Genomic DNA, 18980 nt, shown 5'->3' with positions numbered 1-18980 from the left:
CCAGGCGGGACTGCGTCGACTTGTTACGTCACAGAAATTCTCATGGATTAGTTTTTTAGCTCATTTACTGGATATTTTAAGTTAAAGGTTTGCGTTAATCGTTAGAGTTCGGTATTTTGTAGGGGTGGGGTGGGGGATATCGATCGCGAGTGAGGTCATTGACGTTGTTGAAATCACCCCCACAACACAGTGGGGGAATTCCGGGAATCGTAGTGATACAAGTTTTCGAAGAAAGCGTTGTTTTCTTTCAAGTTGTTTGAACGCGACACCGGGGCCGTAAATATTAATAACTTGCGCGCTTTGTCCAGAAACAATTAACTTAGCAGCGATTATTTCACAGTTTCCATCACGTCGACTTTCTTTAAAAACAACTGACGGGTGGTTTATCAGGATCGCAGAACCTGCAGCCCCTCCTTTTGTTTGGATTTGGAGGTAGAAATGACCCTCCTTACTGACCACTCTTGGGTCCAGGCAGCTTCGTCTTGGGGACAAGATGTACAGCATTGAAGCGATTTTCATTCATCAGTTGCTTGGACACATCACCTGCTCGTCTGCTTAATTTCGTTTTTTCAACTTATATTTTATGGATTTAACTAATTATAGGTTTAGTGGCCGTGCTAGTTGTTACCAGCAAATACCAACGTTATTTCTCTTGAGCACGTTTTAAGCCTCTTTGGCTTTGAAACTTTTCCTGTTCATTGGCGCGTGTTAGTAACAACTGGCTTGATTTTTTCGTCCCCGCCGCGCTTTTGACGACAAATAAAATGATTAATTGGCTAATTTATTAATTAATTAATTAGAATAAGCAATAAATATAATAAACCAGTGTAGTGCCAAATCTGTCCCCCTTTGTGACGTCATAAATATCATCCTGTTGATGGATTTTGAATCAGCTCAAAACGAGTGCTAGCGCAGTTAGAATATTGAATGCTCTATTAAACACTTAACAGTGACAGGTTGAACCAAAATAAGATTTTAAAGTGAAAGTTTGGTAGATCACGTGTCTGTCGGCGTCAATCAAACTCCACATGACCTGGCTTCGATGAAGGTTGCGTGTTCTTCTCTGCCAGCGCTAACTACAGACAAATATCGACCGCAGATAAAAACTCAACCAAACAAAATATTAAAACTTTCTGTGTCGTTTGGTTCAGCACAAACCAATAACAATTAAACGCGAGGAATACATCGAGAGGTCCGAAACTTTGAACGGAGCCATGCAATCTGGCATGATCTTGTGGCTCCAAACGCCACAACATTTTCATAATCACTGGGTCGAACTTACACTCAACAGCTTAACAAGCAACTGTAAAAAACTAACAAACAAGCAACTCTACCTTACTCATCAGTCAACCGTATTTATACTCATCGCAGCTATTGCATTGTCAGATGTAATTGCTGAGATTTCAGCCCATAGAAGAAATTAAGGACGAAGTTTGCAATATCGCGATTCTAGTTCTTCGCCGGAAAAAAAGGAACAGCAACACAATACACAGTGTAGTGGTTTTAGGGTTTGCAAGCGAGGTAGTCTGTGCTTACGCGCATTTTAAAAACAAACGTTGTATTTGAGCATTTTTAATTTATTTTTACCGAGTTGTTGAAATAAAATTGATAAAAACAGGTTTAGACCAGATTCAAACCAGGTTGGAAGTTAAAGTTGGCATCAGACTTCGCTCACAGAAGTGAATCGGGATGAACGAGACAAACTCCAAGAAGCGCCAAATGTGTAGTGGTTTTAGGCCTAGCGAGGTTGTCTGTGTTTATTCGCATTTTAAAAACGAGACAAACCTCAAGCCGTGCCAAATGATGCGGAAAACTCAAGATCGGAGTTCATCTCTGCAGCACATTACGCTCGCGATGGCTATTGTGACGTCACATTACAACCTTGCATTTATTTGTTTGTTTTACGTAGTTTGTTAAATTTTTTGACATGATCGTGCTCATTATGACGTAACAAGTAGACGTAGATAAATTTCTTATATTTATTCCAAGAAATCCAAAATTTTATTAATAAAGCTGCGAAATTAACTTTGGTTTTTGTTACGATTACAAATTTTTTACGTCATAATTTATTTTGTTTTACCTCATAATTTCTTCTCATTCAGGCCTTCAAGTCGGAATGAAAAAGATCCCTTAAAATGTTATTTTTAACGTCAAATATGTTGTCATCGTTGCGCCTGTTTCTTAAGATGTTTGCGAAACCAATGTTACACCATAATTGACCTGACATGGTCGGTGCGAGTTCGTTTATTATCTCCCAGTTAAGTTGAGCTTCACCATGTCTACGAATCCCACACATTTTCATTTGTCATAAAATTGCAGCGCTCGTCCGCTTTTTTACTCGTTGTGTGTTGTTTATGTTTTACGTCATTATGGAATGTACGTTGTATTAATTGGCGGAAATTTTAGTTAAATCCATTTTAGCATTATTTGTTATTTTGTAGACAATTATATTTTAATTAACGTTTTAATTTAAATGCCACAATTAAACAATTATGACTGCGCGTGTTCGGTTCGGTTCAACATTTTGTTGAATTTGTCATTGCCGTCAATTGTCATTAATGGTTTATTATGACGTTTTGCATAATAGCGTCAACATTTGCATAAATTTCCATTAATGTTAAGAATTGTCACCGTTTTTATAAAAATATTTGTTTAAAATTCCTTGTTGAGAAATTGAGCTTTTAACACTAGAGTTACCGGTGCGGTCATTTTGACCGGTTTTGATTTTTAATCGCTTATATCTCTGCTTAGGTAACTGTTAAAATATTGAAACTTCCTGACTTTTCCTAAGTCAGCTTGGTCACCTTTTAGCATGTAAATTTTATTTTTATATTACAATAAGCACAGTGGAGTGTGGGAAGCGATTTACCTCCAATTAGCGCAAACGGTCACTTTGACGGTAAAGCAACTTCTAATTCCTCCACGATTAAAATCGCCTTAACAATAGTCTTTTGTTGTGCTATTGTTTTAAAACATGGAACAATTGCTGCAGTAGCTGGCGACAGTTAGTTGCTAGCTAGTTCATAAGTTTTAGTCATTTGCAGAATGTGGAGACCGGAGCGCCCTAGCGGTCTCCAAGCTCTAGCTTTACTGAACGCGATTGCAGAGGATGGTTCGGGGGGGGGGGGGGAGGGTGAAAGCGAAGGTGAATATGAAGGATTAGATCAAGGGTGGGCAAATTCAGACCAAGTTCGACCTCCATGGGAAGTGATTGCTTCAGATGAGTCGGATTGAGAGACTGATGTTGACAACCTGGAGTAAACTGACTCTGCATCGTGTCAACTTGTCAGCTCTGTCAATGGCAGCGATGATACAAGAACTTCAGCACAAGCGCAGGGGGTGGACTTACTCCAAACACGGCGGAAATTGGATTGGTTGCTAAACACGGAACAAAATGGGAATACATCGAATTTTCTTCAGAATCGAGAGATAGGCTACAAGCTCAGAACGTACTAACAGAAAATGGGATATGCGAATGCGATGCCAATCCCATGTCAGATGGCCCGCTTAGTGCGTTTGAGCTACTTGTTAATAATGCAATGCTTATCCATGTTCAACAATGTACAGAAGCTCATAGAGTGCAAAGCAGTGATGAGTGGAAACTACCAGTAAGTAAACTGAAAGCTTTTATTTCCTTGTTGTACGTGCGAGGAGCAATATGTGGAAAGAACCGACAAATCCTTGAATTTTGGGATAAAAAATGGGAAGTACCTTTTTTTTCCAGCAACCATGGGCAGAAGTCGCTTTTGCAAAATCATGAGATTTCTTCGATTTGATTTGCGGAGCACAAGATTGTCTTGACTTCAAACGGATAAGTTTGCTTTGATTTCTGCCGTCTAAGATAAGTTTGTTGAAAAGTGTACCAACTGCTACAAACCAGGAGAAAATATTACAGTGGACGAACAATTATTTCCAACTAAAGCCCGCTGCAGATTTACATTGTACATGGTCAACAAGCCGGACAAATTCAGTATCAAATGTTGGCGAGGTGTTGATGTAGATTCTAAATATACTGAACGCCATATCATATCTTGGCAAATATGAAAACAGACCACCCACGCAAAGAGTGTCTGAGAGCGTGGTAATGAAGGTGGTGGAGCCATACTTGGGAAAAGGAAGAAACGTCACAACTGACAATTATTTTACCTAGACTCACCTCGCCACGGAGCTCAGCACATGTTTACTCATAATATATATTTCTCAGCTCACAAAATCAATGGCTCGTTTGTCGTTCGATGAATCAAAGCAGCTACCGGTGGTGATATCACATCTTGACAAGTTTCTCTACTTTTTCCGCGGATGCGATTACTAAGGGATTTTTTTTGCTTGTGCTGTAAATTTCATTTCACAACTTTGTGTTTTTTAGTTTTTGTAGAATTTGCTTTTTTGCCTTTATAGTCACTAAACCAGACTATTACCTAGAATGTAAACAATTGATCGTTTTAACGACTTTTCTATGAGCCAAATAGCAAGAAGTTTGTAACTTGCTGATAATATGTGAGTGCGATATATTGCGTGGTTTTCTTTTTCCATTGCACATACAACCTCGATCACACCTGAATGTTGCAGCTTGTGTGACCAGAGATGGGATGAGAAATGCTAAATTTTGGTCTCCTCTTCACAACACGACCTGACAGCATGAGTGATGCTGAACAACTGGGACCGCGTTATCAATCAGCTGTTAAAGATGCGCAAGGAAGATTTACTGCTCCGCATCGAGGTACAACTTCTTTTCCGATGCGAGGAAAACTTTGCGTTCATCCCATTGGAAAGATCTGTCAATGTTGTAAGATCGAAGCGAAGATCGCAACAAGCAGGTTTTGTCCCAGGTCGCTCTGGCGGCGAGCACTGAGTCATTGGACGTAGAATTGCGCTCTGGCAACATCATGCGGTCAATCGTGCTGTGTTACTGTAGTGTGATTTCAAGTCAGTCATCGTAGTCGATCGAACTTAGAGAAAAAGGCCAATGTACATAGTAACTCATTGGATATAAGTTAAAAGTTGATTTATTTGCTTTCATGTTTCGAGCTGCCAATCGTGTTCAATCTGTGTGCTGGGAATGTCAACCGTTTTATACATCTTCAATCACTCAAGTTCCAGTGAAGTTGTGTGTGATAAAATATCAGACAAATTATGTTTGTATCATGTTGAACATGCTATGTTACTAGAGATTGTTTTTGTGATGTGTTATTAGCTTTGAGGGCAATTGTCAGACACAGATACCTACACAGCGATCAAGAATTACGTCTGTATTAGCATATGCAGTGTTGTATTCGTCTGATAAAATAATTGTAAAAGTCAGATAATGTTGCACTGTTGCCAAACTCTATCATCGATTTCAACTTTACCTCCCACCAAGCAATCGGAGATCTCGGTGGAACTGGACACGTGGTTTGCATTGACTTAAAGGCCGGCTTTGATATGGTTTTGGGAGATGTCCCTGGATTGAGAACAAGCTTTGCTGTTGATTTGGAATGTTCCGCAATAACTCGTTAAGCTGCGTTGAGTTCAAGAACCTTCGACAACTTGCCTGTGGTGTGAGGTGAAATTGCGATGTTGCATTTGACTTCTGCAGCAACACTGTCCACCACGCCCCTCAGTGGTTGATTACATGGACAATGCTGGCCTTGCCATACGGACGATCATAGATATCTAGGCCTACCGCTATTTAATATTATTGTCACGCGACTGGAAGGAAATTTACCCTCAAAATACAATATGTAAGCTGTACCTAAACTTAATTATACCTTAAAGAATTGTTTTTAGATATAGGCCTATAACCTTTATAACTACATAACAGCATTCTAGTATTTGAAGTACTACCAACTCTGACATTTTTCTATTACATTTTTGGATATTTTTTTTGTGCGCAGTTCACATTATTTTACAGTTTTTTTGGCGTAGTTGTGAAATTTCTTTATTTGTTTTAACTCTTTTCCAGTTTCCTGTTTGGTTTCTTGCTCTTTGTGTCCACCTTGCTTTTTCTAGGCAAAACATATTCGCAACTAGAAATGATTATTGATATTTACTCCACGTGAAGTTTCAATAAAAACTACAATGACAATAAATTTAGCAAGTATCACTTTTTCTAATATGAGAGGCCCTCATTGCCTAAACATTGTTTAAAATTGTTTTCTACTCCTAAGTTTCTAAACTCAGGTCTTGTTGAAGCTTAGTTACGGGAATACCCATGTTTATTACTACTTGAAATTGTCGAGACTAGAGCGTAGAGCCTGTAAAGTGTAAACCAACCACTTATATAAAAATTTTAAGCTGTGCTGTGCAGAAGCGGCAGGTCCGGATCTCCCCGAGGTGAGATTAGATGTAGCCAAAAACGCTTTTTAGTCGAGAATGTTTATGCCCAGATTTCGCTCGATTTTAAACACAAAAGCAGTGAGTCTGTGAGTGTAGAAGACTAAAAGAATAAAATTTAAAGGCTCGCTACAGGATATTTTTTTGTGCCTGTTGTCTTCGGTTACGGGTTCGTTGTAGTTGAACAAGTAGTTGAACAAGTTGAACATTTAATAATCGGTTAATTGCAGCGAACTTGTGAATAAAAGTCTAGACTCTAGATCAGTGCTCTTCAACAGGGGTTCCGTGCAACATGTAGTGGGGTTCCGTGAGTTTTAAGGGTTCCGCGAGGGTTCCTCGTTTGTTTAGGGAAATTGATTTCTTGCTTCAGCATTTTGATGCGTCATTCCGAATTTTTTCGATCACTGCACAGCATTCATACTCCAAGTAGGCCAGTTTGTTAAACAAGAAGTTGCTGAGTGCAGTCAACAACCGAATAAAACATTGATATAATTGTTGCGTCACTTGCTGTTAACAAGAACGTTATTGTTGCATCACACTCATAAGATCAAAAGAAAAGCAACAACAATAGAGTCATTAAATGTTTGACTTTATAACTTTTGTAATAACTGTTTATGTTTTGAAATGTCTAATTATTTTTTGAAGTGTAACAGTGTAATAACGAAATATTTTATTTTCTGACCAAGCAATTCGTAATTTCTAAACTTTTGTTAGTGGGGTTCCATGACAAACGCGAAAGTACAAGAGGGGTTCCGCGTTGACAAAAAGGTTGAAGAGCACTGACCTAGATTATGCTCGTTGTGCTGGAAATTTCCTCGTCAATATCCACCAGTCTGTTGTCTGACTGGAATGCAAAAGTATGTAACGTAGCTATAGGAAAGCTTTACACTACCTCTATAGCAGATCTGGAACTCCGGGTATTGCTGTGCACCTCTGGCCAACATTAAACACCAATTGACTAGCTGAGGAGATGACTTAGGAGACCGTGCGTGAACTAGTCTGCGATTTTAAAATTCTAGTTTTCTATATTTGGCTGAATAAAATAAATAAAATAAAACGAATGATGGGACTCATAATGTTACAACTCTGGCAGAGTTTTACTCACTAGTTCAAGAAAATTATGTCATGATGAAATAAATACAAAAATGACACAAAGCTCATGGGAAATTCTATCCGAGTTATCGACACAAGTTATGGCCAAGATTCGTGCTAGACTGGTGCCAATAAATGAGAACCAGTTAGTGTTAAGAAGCAGCTTGTCTGAAACAAATTTATTGTTTAATGAATGGAGTAGATTTGCTTAAAAGGAACGTGAGTTGGTGTTTGACCAAGTTTTATTTCTATGATTGTGAGCTTTATTGGAGTTCCTCGAACAAAGGGTTTTGTTAATGACGAAGTCGCTTTAAACATCAGAACATAGAAAATTAATCTTTATTAAATGAAATTATGTTACACTCTGGAGGCAAATTGAAGTCAAAGCGTGATTTTCATCTTCTATGTAAACCAATATTGACTAAATCATGTTGTTTAGGCCTAGTACACCTGCCCAGCCAGTCCACTAAATTATAATAAAACACACCTGAAGCTGGTTCTCGCTGTTTTTATCCCATGTCCTGTTGCGTTGGTGTTTGCGTTACACTTCTTTCTATTGCTGTGTGTTAAATCTAAAATATTTTAATTCCGGTTTTAATAATCGAAACATGTCATGAATTATTGTCATCAGTGCTTTTTTCTGGAAACTCGAATATATCTAATCACTTGAAAACTTTTTAATATTCCTGAAATTATCTCCATTATATTTATTTATATATGTGAACTATCACTAGGGATGAGGTTGAATCTGTGGCTGAGTACTCGACCTGGTGTTACCGACCTCGACCGACCTGGAATAGTTTCGATGAGTATTTCTTTATTCACATCGAGTCTCATAGTTACCAAAGTTTTAGTTTAAATATTCCAGAGCTGGGCACGATTGCGCTCGATGATTATTGAGCTAGATTTTTTGCAACCGCATGAGTAACACTCGTTTGCCAAATTCAATTTTGTTATCGAGCGAGTTCACATTTTTGCAGTCTTCGTGTTTGTTTACTTCAAAGCACAAAATACAAATTGTTGTCAGGACAATTTTTAGCACAAAAACGCTGTGAACGCCCTTTGCAGCTTACAAAAGAAATTTTGACTGCTTTGTGACTAATCGTAATTCTTAGGTAATATTGGTGTAAAATGCCAAAACAGTGACGCAGTAGCAAAGGGGCACAGCTAAAGGTTAGGCCAGATCATGGGTCGTATGTAGATCACTTTCTCGATAGATTGAACGATTTCTTTTCAAGTGGTTGCAAGAAACAATGAGAGCAGCTCAAGACGAAACAGATTCAGCTTTATAGGCTTAAAAAATAAAAATTACAATGTTGTTACGGTTATGAAAAAATTAAATAATTCTAACTCATAGGCATCGTTTATATAAACACTTATGGGATTAATCTATTTCACTTTCACGATATTGAATGCGATCTATGGGTTACGACATGACGTCATTTGAAGACCATCCTATCAATGGGTTCGACATGGAAAATATGTTGTCGCTAAGAGATCCAGTATCAATATAAGCATTTACAAGTTCAATGGAAGTAGAGCCATGTTGTCTGCCCAGCAGGTGGCGTAGTGTGGTACGCTATGATGTCATCGGAAGACCAACCCAGCATTTGGTACAACATGGAAGGTATGGTGCTGCTAGGACATCCAGTATCAGTATGAGCATGTACGCTACATGCACGTGAAAGCTACGCAAACATTATTAAGATTACGTCAGTTATGTCCTTGTGTTGTCATCGTGGTGTACCGACCATTTATTTCAGTGCTTGTTGTCGTAAACACGTGGCCGGGCACTTGTTTATGACAATTTGTGAATATCCTAACAAGATCTTTGTTTTGTAATAAATGTTTTGTGACATGGAAATACTTGCATTTTGATAATTTTTTTCCATTATTTACACAGGAGTACCAACAGATGTAAGTCGATACAACGAGGAATATGAGCATGTGTTCAAGTCTACTAAAGCTGGTGTCACCATACAGGCACCACAGGTATTTTATTTTGAAATCTCAATTAAGGCAAAACTTGGCACAATGGCACAAATTTTCCTGTTAATGTCAACATCAGGACAAGGTGTGTTTTCTATCTCAATGTGCTGATATGTGCTAATATGTGTTGTTTAGACTCTGCATGCTTCGTTATATTTTTGTGTATATATTGTATTGACTGTCTTGTTTTTTTTTTTCTAATAGTTTTACGAGCTTTAAACTTTAGCAAAATAATGTGACATTTCAATATTTGGAGAAAGATGACTTGTCTCATTTGTATTCGTCCCATTTTGCATTAATGTTTACAGACACTAGAATTCATTCTCTCATTTTATTTGATTTCTATTACAGTTGAACATTTTCATTGCAGCTTAACATGGACACAGTCACGGCAGTGGGCTAGGTCCATGCTGTTTTCCCGATCGGAGATGTTTGTAGTTGGCTCCAAATATGTTTGTGCCCAATCAGGTCCCACATGCCACAGAAAGGGGGATCCCCTAACTGTGAATGACGTCAATCTGTTTGTGGGGAGGTTGCTGCCATAGTAAGTGTTCCTTCCTTCCATGATGTGTAACTATGGCTTAACAATATGGCTTGTTATGAAATAAAGTATTGTATGTTGTTTAGTTTTAATTTGCTGCACCTATGTGCATGCTATGCTATTGTCTTGTTACAAGTGATTACATCACAAACCTGCATAATTGTATCAATCCGAGGTAACTTATAAAGTGATTGTTAAGATTAAAATGCTTCATATTATATCTTGATCATAGGTTATGCTACTACCGGCACTAAACTTTAATTAAAATGGCAAAATTTACATACCTAACTATGCTCTGTTTCTCTGTTGCTACAAATAATGCAACATGACATTTGTGCATGTTTTATAAAAGATATTTTCCAAAACTATTTGGCCCAGATGACAACCAGTGTTTGGATGTTGATGCCACCAGGAAAGTGTTTGAAAAATTACGAGGTTTGTAGAAAGTTCCATATTTTTGTAATTTCAAATCAATTTTTGCATTGGTTCAATTCAGTTTCTTATTTTGCCTTAGTTTTTGTTTTTATTACTTCACAGGTGAAATTAATCACTTTAACTCGTTTGAGAACAATTCCGTTAAATTTCTATCACAGAGACCATTCCAACACTAGATGTCACCATTGATGAGCTTATAACTGAATGTGTGCTAGCATTATCAGATCAGAGTTTCCCCTGAAAGCATCAAAACCGACGTTTACTTCAATATGAGGTATGCAAAGACTGGCTGTGCCCTCATGTGTCAGCCTTCCACGGTGAAAAACTTAGACTTCGTTGCATCAAAGTTTGGTGACTTTTTGCAAGTCAGGTGGGTTCTAAGATCAACACTGATGCAGTTTGAAGTATTTTCCACATTTAGTTGCAAAGAACCTCGTCCATGTATAAGTTGTTGTCGAATGATATTTGTAGAATGTTCACGACCAATTACTATGCAACAGCTACGCTGTCGTTTTATTAAAACTTCCTGTCGTAATTTTAGATTATTCAAACATCATTATTTTACTTCATTAACATCAAACTCATTCACGCATCTGCAGATACAAGAGATGATTTGGTTTTTCCAATCCAGGATGTGACATCATCAACGACGGTGGCAGAGTTGGAGGTATCGGAATTTTCGCAGTTGAAGATCATGCTCTAGTGACATCGAGTGGTAAACCAGCACGTGTCGAAAAAGTAAACAGTTTTTGCATATTTAGTTCTCCAGTCTTGGTCGTAAGAGCAAATGCATGTCATGTGATCACATGATTCACAGTCCACTGATCGTCATCGACAAGAATAGCACAATCTTGGTCGAACCCGACTGCAAGGCAGAAATGACTAAGAAATGTATTACATAATGACGTCATCGTGACATCACTTAAGAGCTTGACAAACGTGATCTTTTTGTTACATAATAGGTTGACAACTGCTGTGATTAGAAATTGTAATTTTGTGAAAAGTCACTTATTCAGGTGACGTCACCATCATGATAGGGAATGGAATACCGAAGCATATTGGCAAGGAATTGGACGCCATCCAACTCTCTATATTTTCACACAGGTCAGTGTTATTTCATGGTTTAAATTTCTCGAAGCAAGTTTTATAACTGACAATAACTGGAAGTTTGATCAAATACAATGATTATGGGGGTAGCTGTAAATGTGGTTGGGTTCTTTGTCATTCCCGATTAACTTTTATGGGGTGTGTGCTAGACTGGGATCACTGACCCCCAAAAGTATATTTATATGACAAGGTTCATGAGCATTGGAGAACAGGTGGGTAGGATTCTACAACGGACAGCGATATCCACTAACATTAAGGTATTTGTCTGGCTTGAACTTGTCATATTTATACTTGTTTGTTATTTATGCATCACTGGTCTAGATAATCGTCTAACTTTGCTTTTACTTGTTTGGTCTAATTTCTGCGAATTTATTGCACCAAGATTTCTCAGCCCTTGACATTTTACCTGTGGTTCAGTCTTTGAAAGTCCTGTATATATAGTCTTGTGTATATTGCCAGACTTATAAATGTGATAAATATATTCTTGATAACTGAGTAGGTGTAGTTCTATTATGATCATTGTGTGTCGTGAAAACACTCTTTGTTTTATGTCTAACATTACATGAATCATTACATTATATTAATCGACAGGAACGACTTGACTTCTCGATCTTATCGGACCCGAGGGTGGTCTCGTTTTCAACGCTCCTCACATTCCAGTCCACCTAGGGGCCATGCAGGATGCCGTGCATTACCAGATGATGGCGATAGAGATCAACGAGGGAGATGCTGGAGGAGTTCATCTTCCTGATTTCACCGTGAATATGATCATGTGATTTTCTTGGTGATGTCATAAATGTTATAGATCTGATCACAAAGTTTATCATATGATGTTCAAACTTTTCATGGTTGTTAGGCAACGGTTTTTGTGTTAAACAACCGCTACTGAAACTTTATCAGAAGGTTGGAATTTATGTTTGAATGTGATTGTGATTTATATGATAATGTTGTGAATGACATGTTGTTATCATATCATATGATACTGAAAAGTTTCATGGTAGTTGTCATATAAAATGATAAATTGGTTTATGTAACTGAGCAACACTGAGGTGCTTCTGACTTATCTGAACCAATGGATCGGTTGTAATTCTGTCATTGCAGACCTTATACTGAAAATGTTGCTTCATATGATGCTGAAAAATTTCATGGTAGTTGTTAGGTGAAACAATGAATTGGTTTCTGGTTTCTAACAAATCACTAATGATTGTCGATTGTCATTTCATGTAAATAACCGCAACCATTTCTTTTCTAATGAATGGTCAAATATAATTTGATAATGAATAATCATTTGTTTTATTGATATCATATAAAATTACCTCATCATATACCCTTGTGACAAATTTGTATTTTCATGAATAATCATTTGTTGGTATCATATGAAATTACCTGATCATATCACACAACATTATGCAGCATGACGTCATTATTTCCAACCACACACCAAGTTTTCATCCCTGAACACACGAAGCCGATATTTTTCACGGCGAATCGCGGCCACCACGCAAGATCAAAATCTGAAGCTGTTACTTGTCATTGAGTCATACCTGCCACGTCATGCTTTAAAGATGCGCGACATAATTATCTGCGCACTCAAGTATCGGGGGTTCTCGCGGCGCCCGGGGAATTACCTTGGTGCTGCGGGACTCGCTATCTCTATGGCAACCTTGGCGACTTCAGTGTTTTTGTGACGTCACAACTATATCAATCACAGACATTTCAACGAGGCTTTCTGTTTAGGGAATCCACCCGTTCTTAGAATTCATGTCGAGTTGCGGATTGGAAGTGGTCCAAGCTTACTTGGCGCACATCCAACACCACGCCGAGGTCGCGGTCGGAAATGTGCTGCGCGACGTCTCCATGACAACGGACGGCGTACTCCACGCGTCGGACAAGATGGACGACGGATGAATGTTCAACCTCCGCGTGGAGATCGAATCGCAGGAGAGGAGAACGACGTTCGATTTCGAGGGGACATCCCCCATGGTGATAAACAAGTTGACGCTGTCAGTGCTGAACGAAAGGAGGTTTTCAATCCCCTGATTGACCTTTGACCTTCATTGAGGTGAAGCCGATATACGACCAATGCGTGTTAATGTTCGTTTATTAAGTTCTCTTTCTAGCAAATGATTTGACGCAGAAGTCTTTCCTCGGCTCATGTTTTTCTAAAGTTACTGAATTTTGTCAAAACTTTATTTTTTAAGCCGTATTTTGATGCTCTCTTAGAAAATATTTTTTGCGTCACTCGCAAAATAACCGCGGTGTAGTTTCAAAGAACATCTGGTCAAATTATTTGCTGCCGCTTATTCAAACCTTGTCACTTGCATCAGCACAGCTTGTACAAGTTTTAATTTGATAATAATTTCGCCAGATAATTCACTGAAAGCGAAATGTAGCTAATTCCAACACCAGCCAGACACTAAATCCGTATATAACATGATATAAATGTCAAATGTTATAAAAGCGTTTTTAAAACAAAATTTGTGAAATATTTACGGTAACTTAGCCAAAGAAGTTCAGTCTTCTAAATTGAAGTGTGTGGTTTTTCGATTTATTTGTCCTTCGTTATTTTATGACTTTGACCTTTGCAAATATTGAACCTGCAAAACTGATACAAAGCATATATTTAAAAGTAGATCACATCGACATCTTATAAAATAGCAATCCTCCTACATCGGCGCCAACTTTTATTTTCTGAAGTAATTCTGTTGGTTTATGACGTCATTTAAATTATGTGATAAATTTACTTTTTCTGGCAATGGTTTTAACCAAAGAAATGTTGCAATGATGACGTAACTATGGTATTTGTTCGTTCCCACGTTGAAAATTGGAATCTGGGGTTTTTAGGCATTCCAGACTTCCGGCTTATGCGAGATGACTTTTCAACGGGACGATTCCCGCTGTTGTTCATATTCGCGTCATGAAGCATTATGTAACAATTACTGCTGATAGATTTTGTTAACGTATAACATTGCTAATTGATTTTAAGTCATCTTCAATTTATGTAAAGTACTTTAACGCACCAACCAACCAAAATGGTGATGTTTCAAATTGTAATGGAATGGAGTAAAATTTTGTGATTTTCACTGCATGAATTTTCCCGTAAGCTGCTTTTCAGGACAGCTTTAGATAACTCCGTTTCAATGATTGATGACATAGATTGATTTGCGATGTGGAACTGAATAACGAACCACGACTTGTAGCTAGAGACATAATTATCATAGTCGTAGTGAAAACAAATGCAAATAAATAAGCTAGCATATGTAGCTTTCTGTTTAGTAAAGAAACAAGTCAAAAGAAAAATGTGAGAAATGTATTTCCAGATAACTTAAAAATATCAAATAGTTTACACTGAATTCATTCAATAAAGTTCTTACATTTTGTTAAAAGTCCTAACTATCCACAAGTCTTGTGTGTAAATTCCAACCGTCATTATTCCAGTTTGTTCACTGTGAATTATTAGATGTAAAATTACGAAACCACGTGTTTCAACATAACCTGATGTCAGTTGGTGGCAGCAGTGAGTCAAAACCAATGATTTCCAGCGAGAAGAAGAAATCTGTTCCTCCATATAAGCTAGATGAGTTGATGTGACGTCATGCTAATCTTTTAAGTTAAACTTAATATTATATAATGTGACGGTTACGTCACAAGTCATGAGTTGTTGGTTGTTACTTTTCTCACTCACTTGTTAAGACCGCACAATGACGTCAGATAAATTGGGATCACGTCAATTGACCGTGAACAAATTCACCGGCGACAAATGGTCGTGGTCAACTGACCGGCAACAAATTGGCCGGCGACACAAACCAACCGCTACGCAATTTATTTTTAGTTTTTACGCAAATTAGCATAGTTGTTTATTCAAATTATATGATTTAAGTGATAATATGATTTAAGGTCAGTTGGTTCTAGGTAAATTTACGTCACGGTCAGTTGTCCCCGGTGAGTTTGTTCGCGGTCAATTTCCCACGGTTAATTGTCGTGGAACCAGATAAATTGCCACGTTTGAACTGGTGTGCCCTCATATACACTTGTGCTGTATGCAATAAGCTCCTTATTATGTGATCGAATTAATACTTCACACAAGTAATACAGAAACGAACGAAATATAATTTGTCATTGTGACAACTAAAATGAAAACAGCAGAGTTGTTCCGCTTCAGTGAACACAAAACTACGTTCATAACTTCAACGGTTGTATCTACTAAACTACTGAAGCAAAAACAATAAAATTGGCCACGAACTTTACAATAAAAGTTGGCTTGGTAGCCGAGTGGTTCAAACGCTGGCCTCGTATTAAATGCAGCTCGTGTTCCGTGATAGACACCTAGTGGCACCATACCATTGTAATTCCTTGAGGAAGACATTGACGACACTTGCTTCTGCTCAGTAGACCTGGTGGACAGTTTTAATTTCAAAACACTTTGAAAATAAAACAAGAAAAAGTTTAACGATCGAGACTTGCACAAAAGCTACCTCGGTATCCAGGACACGAGCGATGAAGAATTTTCGCCAGATGACTCCGCCAAGTTCTGCTGCGTTTTTCTCTACTTTTGTCATGTTGCTAAGCTACGCGTAGTTCCCAAGACTAAGACCACGAAATTTTTTTTTTCTATTAATTTATGTTTCTGTCATGATATAACTTCGCCAGATTTTCATTGTTAAGAAAACAAATTTTCAATTCTGCAGAAGTCGGTAAAATCTTGAGACAAATGAACCCTTAACATAAATCAAATCACAAATTATCTCCAACCAGGGAAATCCCCGTTAACAAAAGCGGCAACGATGAAATTTATATCATTTGTTGGAAGTTTTAACTAGAATTCGATTTATTAGCATAATTTCGTATGTGATGTTATGTTCGCAAATGTTATGTTAGGCTTACCATATTTCAATCACCCAAAATGAGTACACGTAATGCCACCAAACGCTTACTCAGTGTCTAGTGACGTATTTACGATTGGGTTGAGGACAGGGAGACAAATGTTTGTTGACATAATACCTGACCCACCTGCATTGCTGAGCTCATTGCAAAGATGCGGAGTGAAAATTTTTGATTTTTTACGTCTCAAAAGGAATTTGTTTTCATATTTATATTTAAACAACATAAGCGACAATTTATGGTGTACAATTTTGAAACGTTGTTCCTCTGCTTATTATATGATTTCCTAGATATCAGCTGATAAGGGGTCGCAAACAAGAAAATTCGATAAATGAAAAGTAATGAAGACTTTAAATCGCCTACAGGGTGCCACAAAAAGAATTGGGTCATGAGAAGGGGCCACGACCTTCCCTTAATTCGCTGGTGCACCTGTGGCATTAATTATTATTCATTATTAAACTGCAAACTTTGTAACTACTAACATGGTAAAATCTTCTATAATCGCAGTGGTAATTGAAAAAAATAAGGCAATTGGGGTCTAGTATACAAGTGCAAAACCACAGGATGCCTTTGTATACTAGACCCCAGCTACTCAAATAGTGACGTCATCTGGTTGTGCACTTGTATATTAGACCCGACATTTGTTCTGCTCTATCTTTGAAAACTAATGCATCAAGCAAACATCGTAATCTTTGAACAATTGTAACAAAGCGTTTGTGACAACACAATGCAACATTTCTGATCATGCAACATGCTGGGTGCCACTAAACCGCTTGCTTTGGTGCCAACTTTCAGAATGCTTTCCAAGTTCCATATATTTACAGCAATATATCTAAAAAACCAACGTGCATTTACATTTATTAGTGCTGCCAATTCGAATTAAAACGATAAGAATAAAAAAGTTATTGTCAAAAAAAGGACATTCAAGGACAAGGACAAGGTTGGTCCAAGCAAACCACTTTATTATTTTGTTATTTGATTGATTTTCTGATTTTTCAATCAGAGAAATCATAATTGCTGGGCATTCTTATAGAATTCACAGTATATTGGTCAAAACGTTCACCATTAATATGAATGGTTAGAGCGCTGGACTTGTAATAATGTGGCCCTCGTTGGACACCCAATGATTGTAATGTCCTTGGGCAAGGCATTAATGGCACTTACTGTTGTTCAGTGAACCTGATGAACCATTTCAACTTTGGACAATACCAACAAATAAAAAATGTGTGACAATCATAACTTGCACAAAAGTTTCCTCAGACCAAGGATAAATATTATGGCACTATATGGTTTGCAAATTAAGGTGAAATATATTACTGTTAGTATGATCTTTGTAGCAAAATATAAATTGTTTGTAATTTTGTTCAGGTGCTTGTGTTACGGACTTTGTTCCTCACATGTTGTGTCGTTACTTATCACCGTGTTTTTGCTTGAAGCATTTTTCAACAATCAGCACCAACGCGTTTGTTAACTATTTTAATCACATGATTTGGTTAATGATTTTGGCATGATTTGGCACATGATTTGATTAATCACTTGTTCTGTATAAATATTGTGCGCTTTTTAGAGTTTTTAGTCTGTGTCGGCGTCTGGCTGAGACCAATAAATATGGCTTTTCGAAGATCATCGGTTTGTTTCATTAGTGTGATAACGCTACAAAGTCTCACAGTTGAAGGTTACTCACAGTTAAAGGTGTCGCGGTTCACCGTAAATGTGAAATTAAGCCTGGCTATATGAACGAGAAAATAATCGTTACACTTGTAAAATGTAAAAACCTAATTTAGTTAAATATTTTCCACTGATTTGTGCTAAAAAGGGATAAATTTAAACCCATCAAAAAGCTGATAAACATGTCAAGAAAACCAGTGAAATGGTAAGTTATTTTAAACCTAAGTAACATATCACTAAACCTTCAGCACATATGCAATAATTTACAACTAATTATGAAATGAAGCATGTTCACAAATTTTGTGCGTGGTAGTAATTAGTAAATGTTAAATTGAGTCAGGCAGATAAACAAATAAATACGATGCATCATTGGACATTGACCAAGTTTGAGTGATAATAATTAACCGATCTCAAATATATGGGACTTTGGGTCACACACCTTTAAACTAGGCTTTGTGGTCGACAAACTTTTTCAGTTTGTTGTAATATAATAATATGAATAACTAATGCCCAATAAATAACTTGGATTAAAGTACACAACCCTAGTAGCGGAATGTATGGTACCACGCATAACACTGTCAGAGTTATTGTTGCAATTTGGTTTAAACTATAGCATTGTTACATCACTAACATTGGTGATGCATTTTTATGTAAAACATTCAAGTTATCAAAAGTTAATTGTCAATTTGTATCGTCAATATTTTTGACCATACAAATGGTATTGTGTAGTCAATAAAAGGTACCTGGTACAAGGCACCAAAGGTATGATATAACCCGACAGGTTTATTGTATAGTCAGTGTTCCCAAAGTTAAAGGGGAACCCACAGACAAATTTTTATTTTCTTACTATAGTTTAGCAATTTTTATTGTTTGAGTTAGGCAACACTTTGTTCTGTTGCTTACTTGTGATATAAGGTTCTGTTGTTTGACTATTTTGTGGTATACAAATATTTCA

General features: G+C 37.4%; 1 protein-coding gene across 3 annotated transcripts; it reads left to right on the top strand.

Moving 5' to 3' along the window:
• Positions 1-3139: 3139 nt before the first annotated feature.
• LOC143458604 (5-oxoprolinase-like) lies at positions 3140-14559 on the top strand. 3 transcript variants are annotated; one of them, XM_076955411.1, is made up of 9 exons: positions 3140-9031; positions 9308-9478; positions 9764-9937; positions 10287-10369; positions 10528-10739; positions 10969-11260; positions 11386-11473; positions 12068-12234; positions 13214-14559. In XM_076955411.1, exons 6-8 carry the CDS (start codon positions 11161-11163, stop codon positions 12225-12227), a joined length of 348 nt encoding a protein of 115 aa, XP_076811526.1. In that variant the 5' UTR covers positions 3140-9031; positions 9308-9478; positions 9764-9937; positions 10287-10369; positions 10528-10739; positions 10969-11160; the 3' UTR covers positions 12228-12234; positions 13214-14559. The 3 variants fall into 3 exon arrangements, with proteins under 3 accessions (XP_076811526.1, XP_076811527.1, XP_076811528.1); XM_076955412.1 differs by lacking the exons at positions 3140-9031; positions 9308-9478; positions 9764-9937; positions 10287-10369 and having other exon boundaries at positions 10737-10810; XM_076955413.1 differs by lacking the exons at positions 3140-9031; positions 9308-9478; positions 9764-9937; ... (2 more) ...; positions 10969-11260; positions 11386-11473 and adding an exon at positions 11549-11733.
• Positions 14560-18980: the final 4421 nt, after the last annotated feature.

The sequence above is a fragment of the Clavelina lepadiformis genome, chromosome 5, assembly GCF_947623445.1.
Source record: "Clavelina lepadiformis chromosome 5, kaClaLepa1.1, whole genome shotgun sequence".
Taxonomy (NCBI): Eukaryota; Metazoa; Chordata; class Ascidiacea; order Aplousobranchia; family Clavelinidae; genus Clavelina; species Clavelina lepadiformis.
Note: the sequence above shows the minus strand (reverse complement) of the source record. Positions and strands in the feature narration are given on the sequence as shown.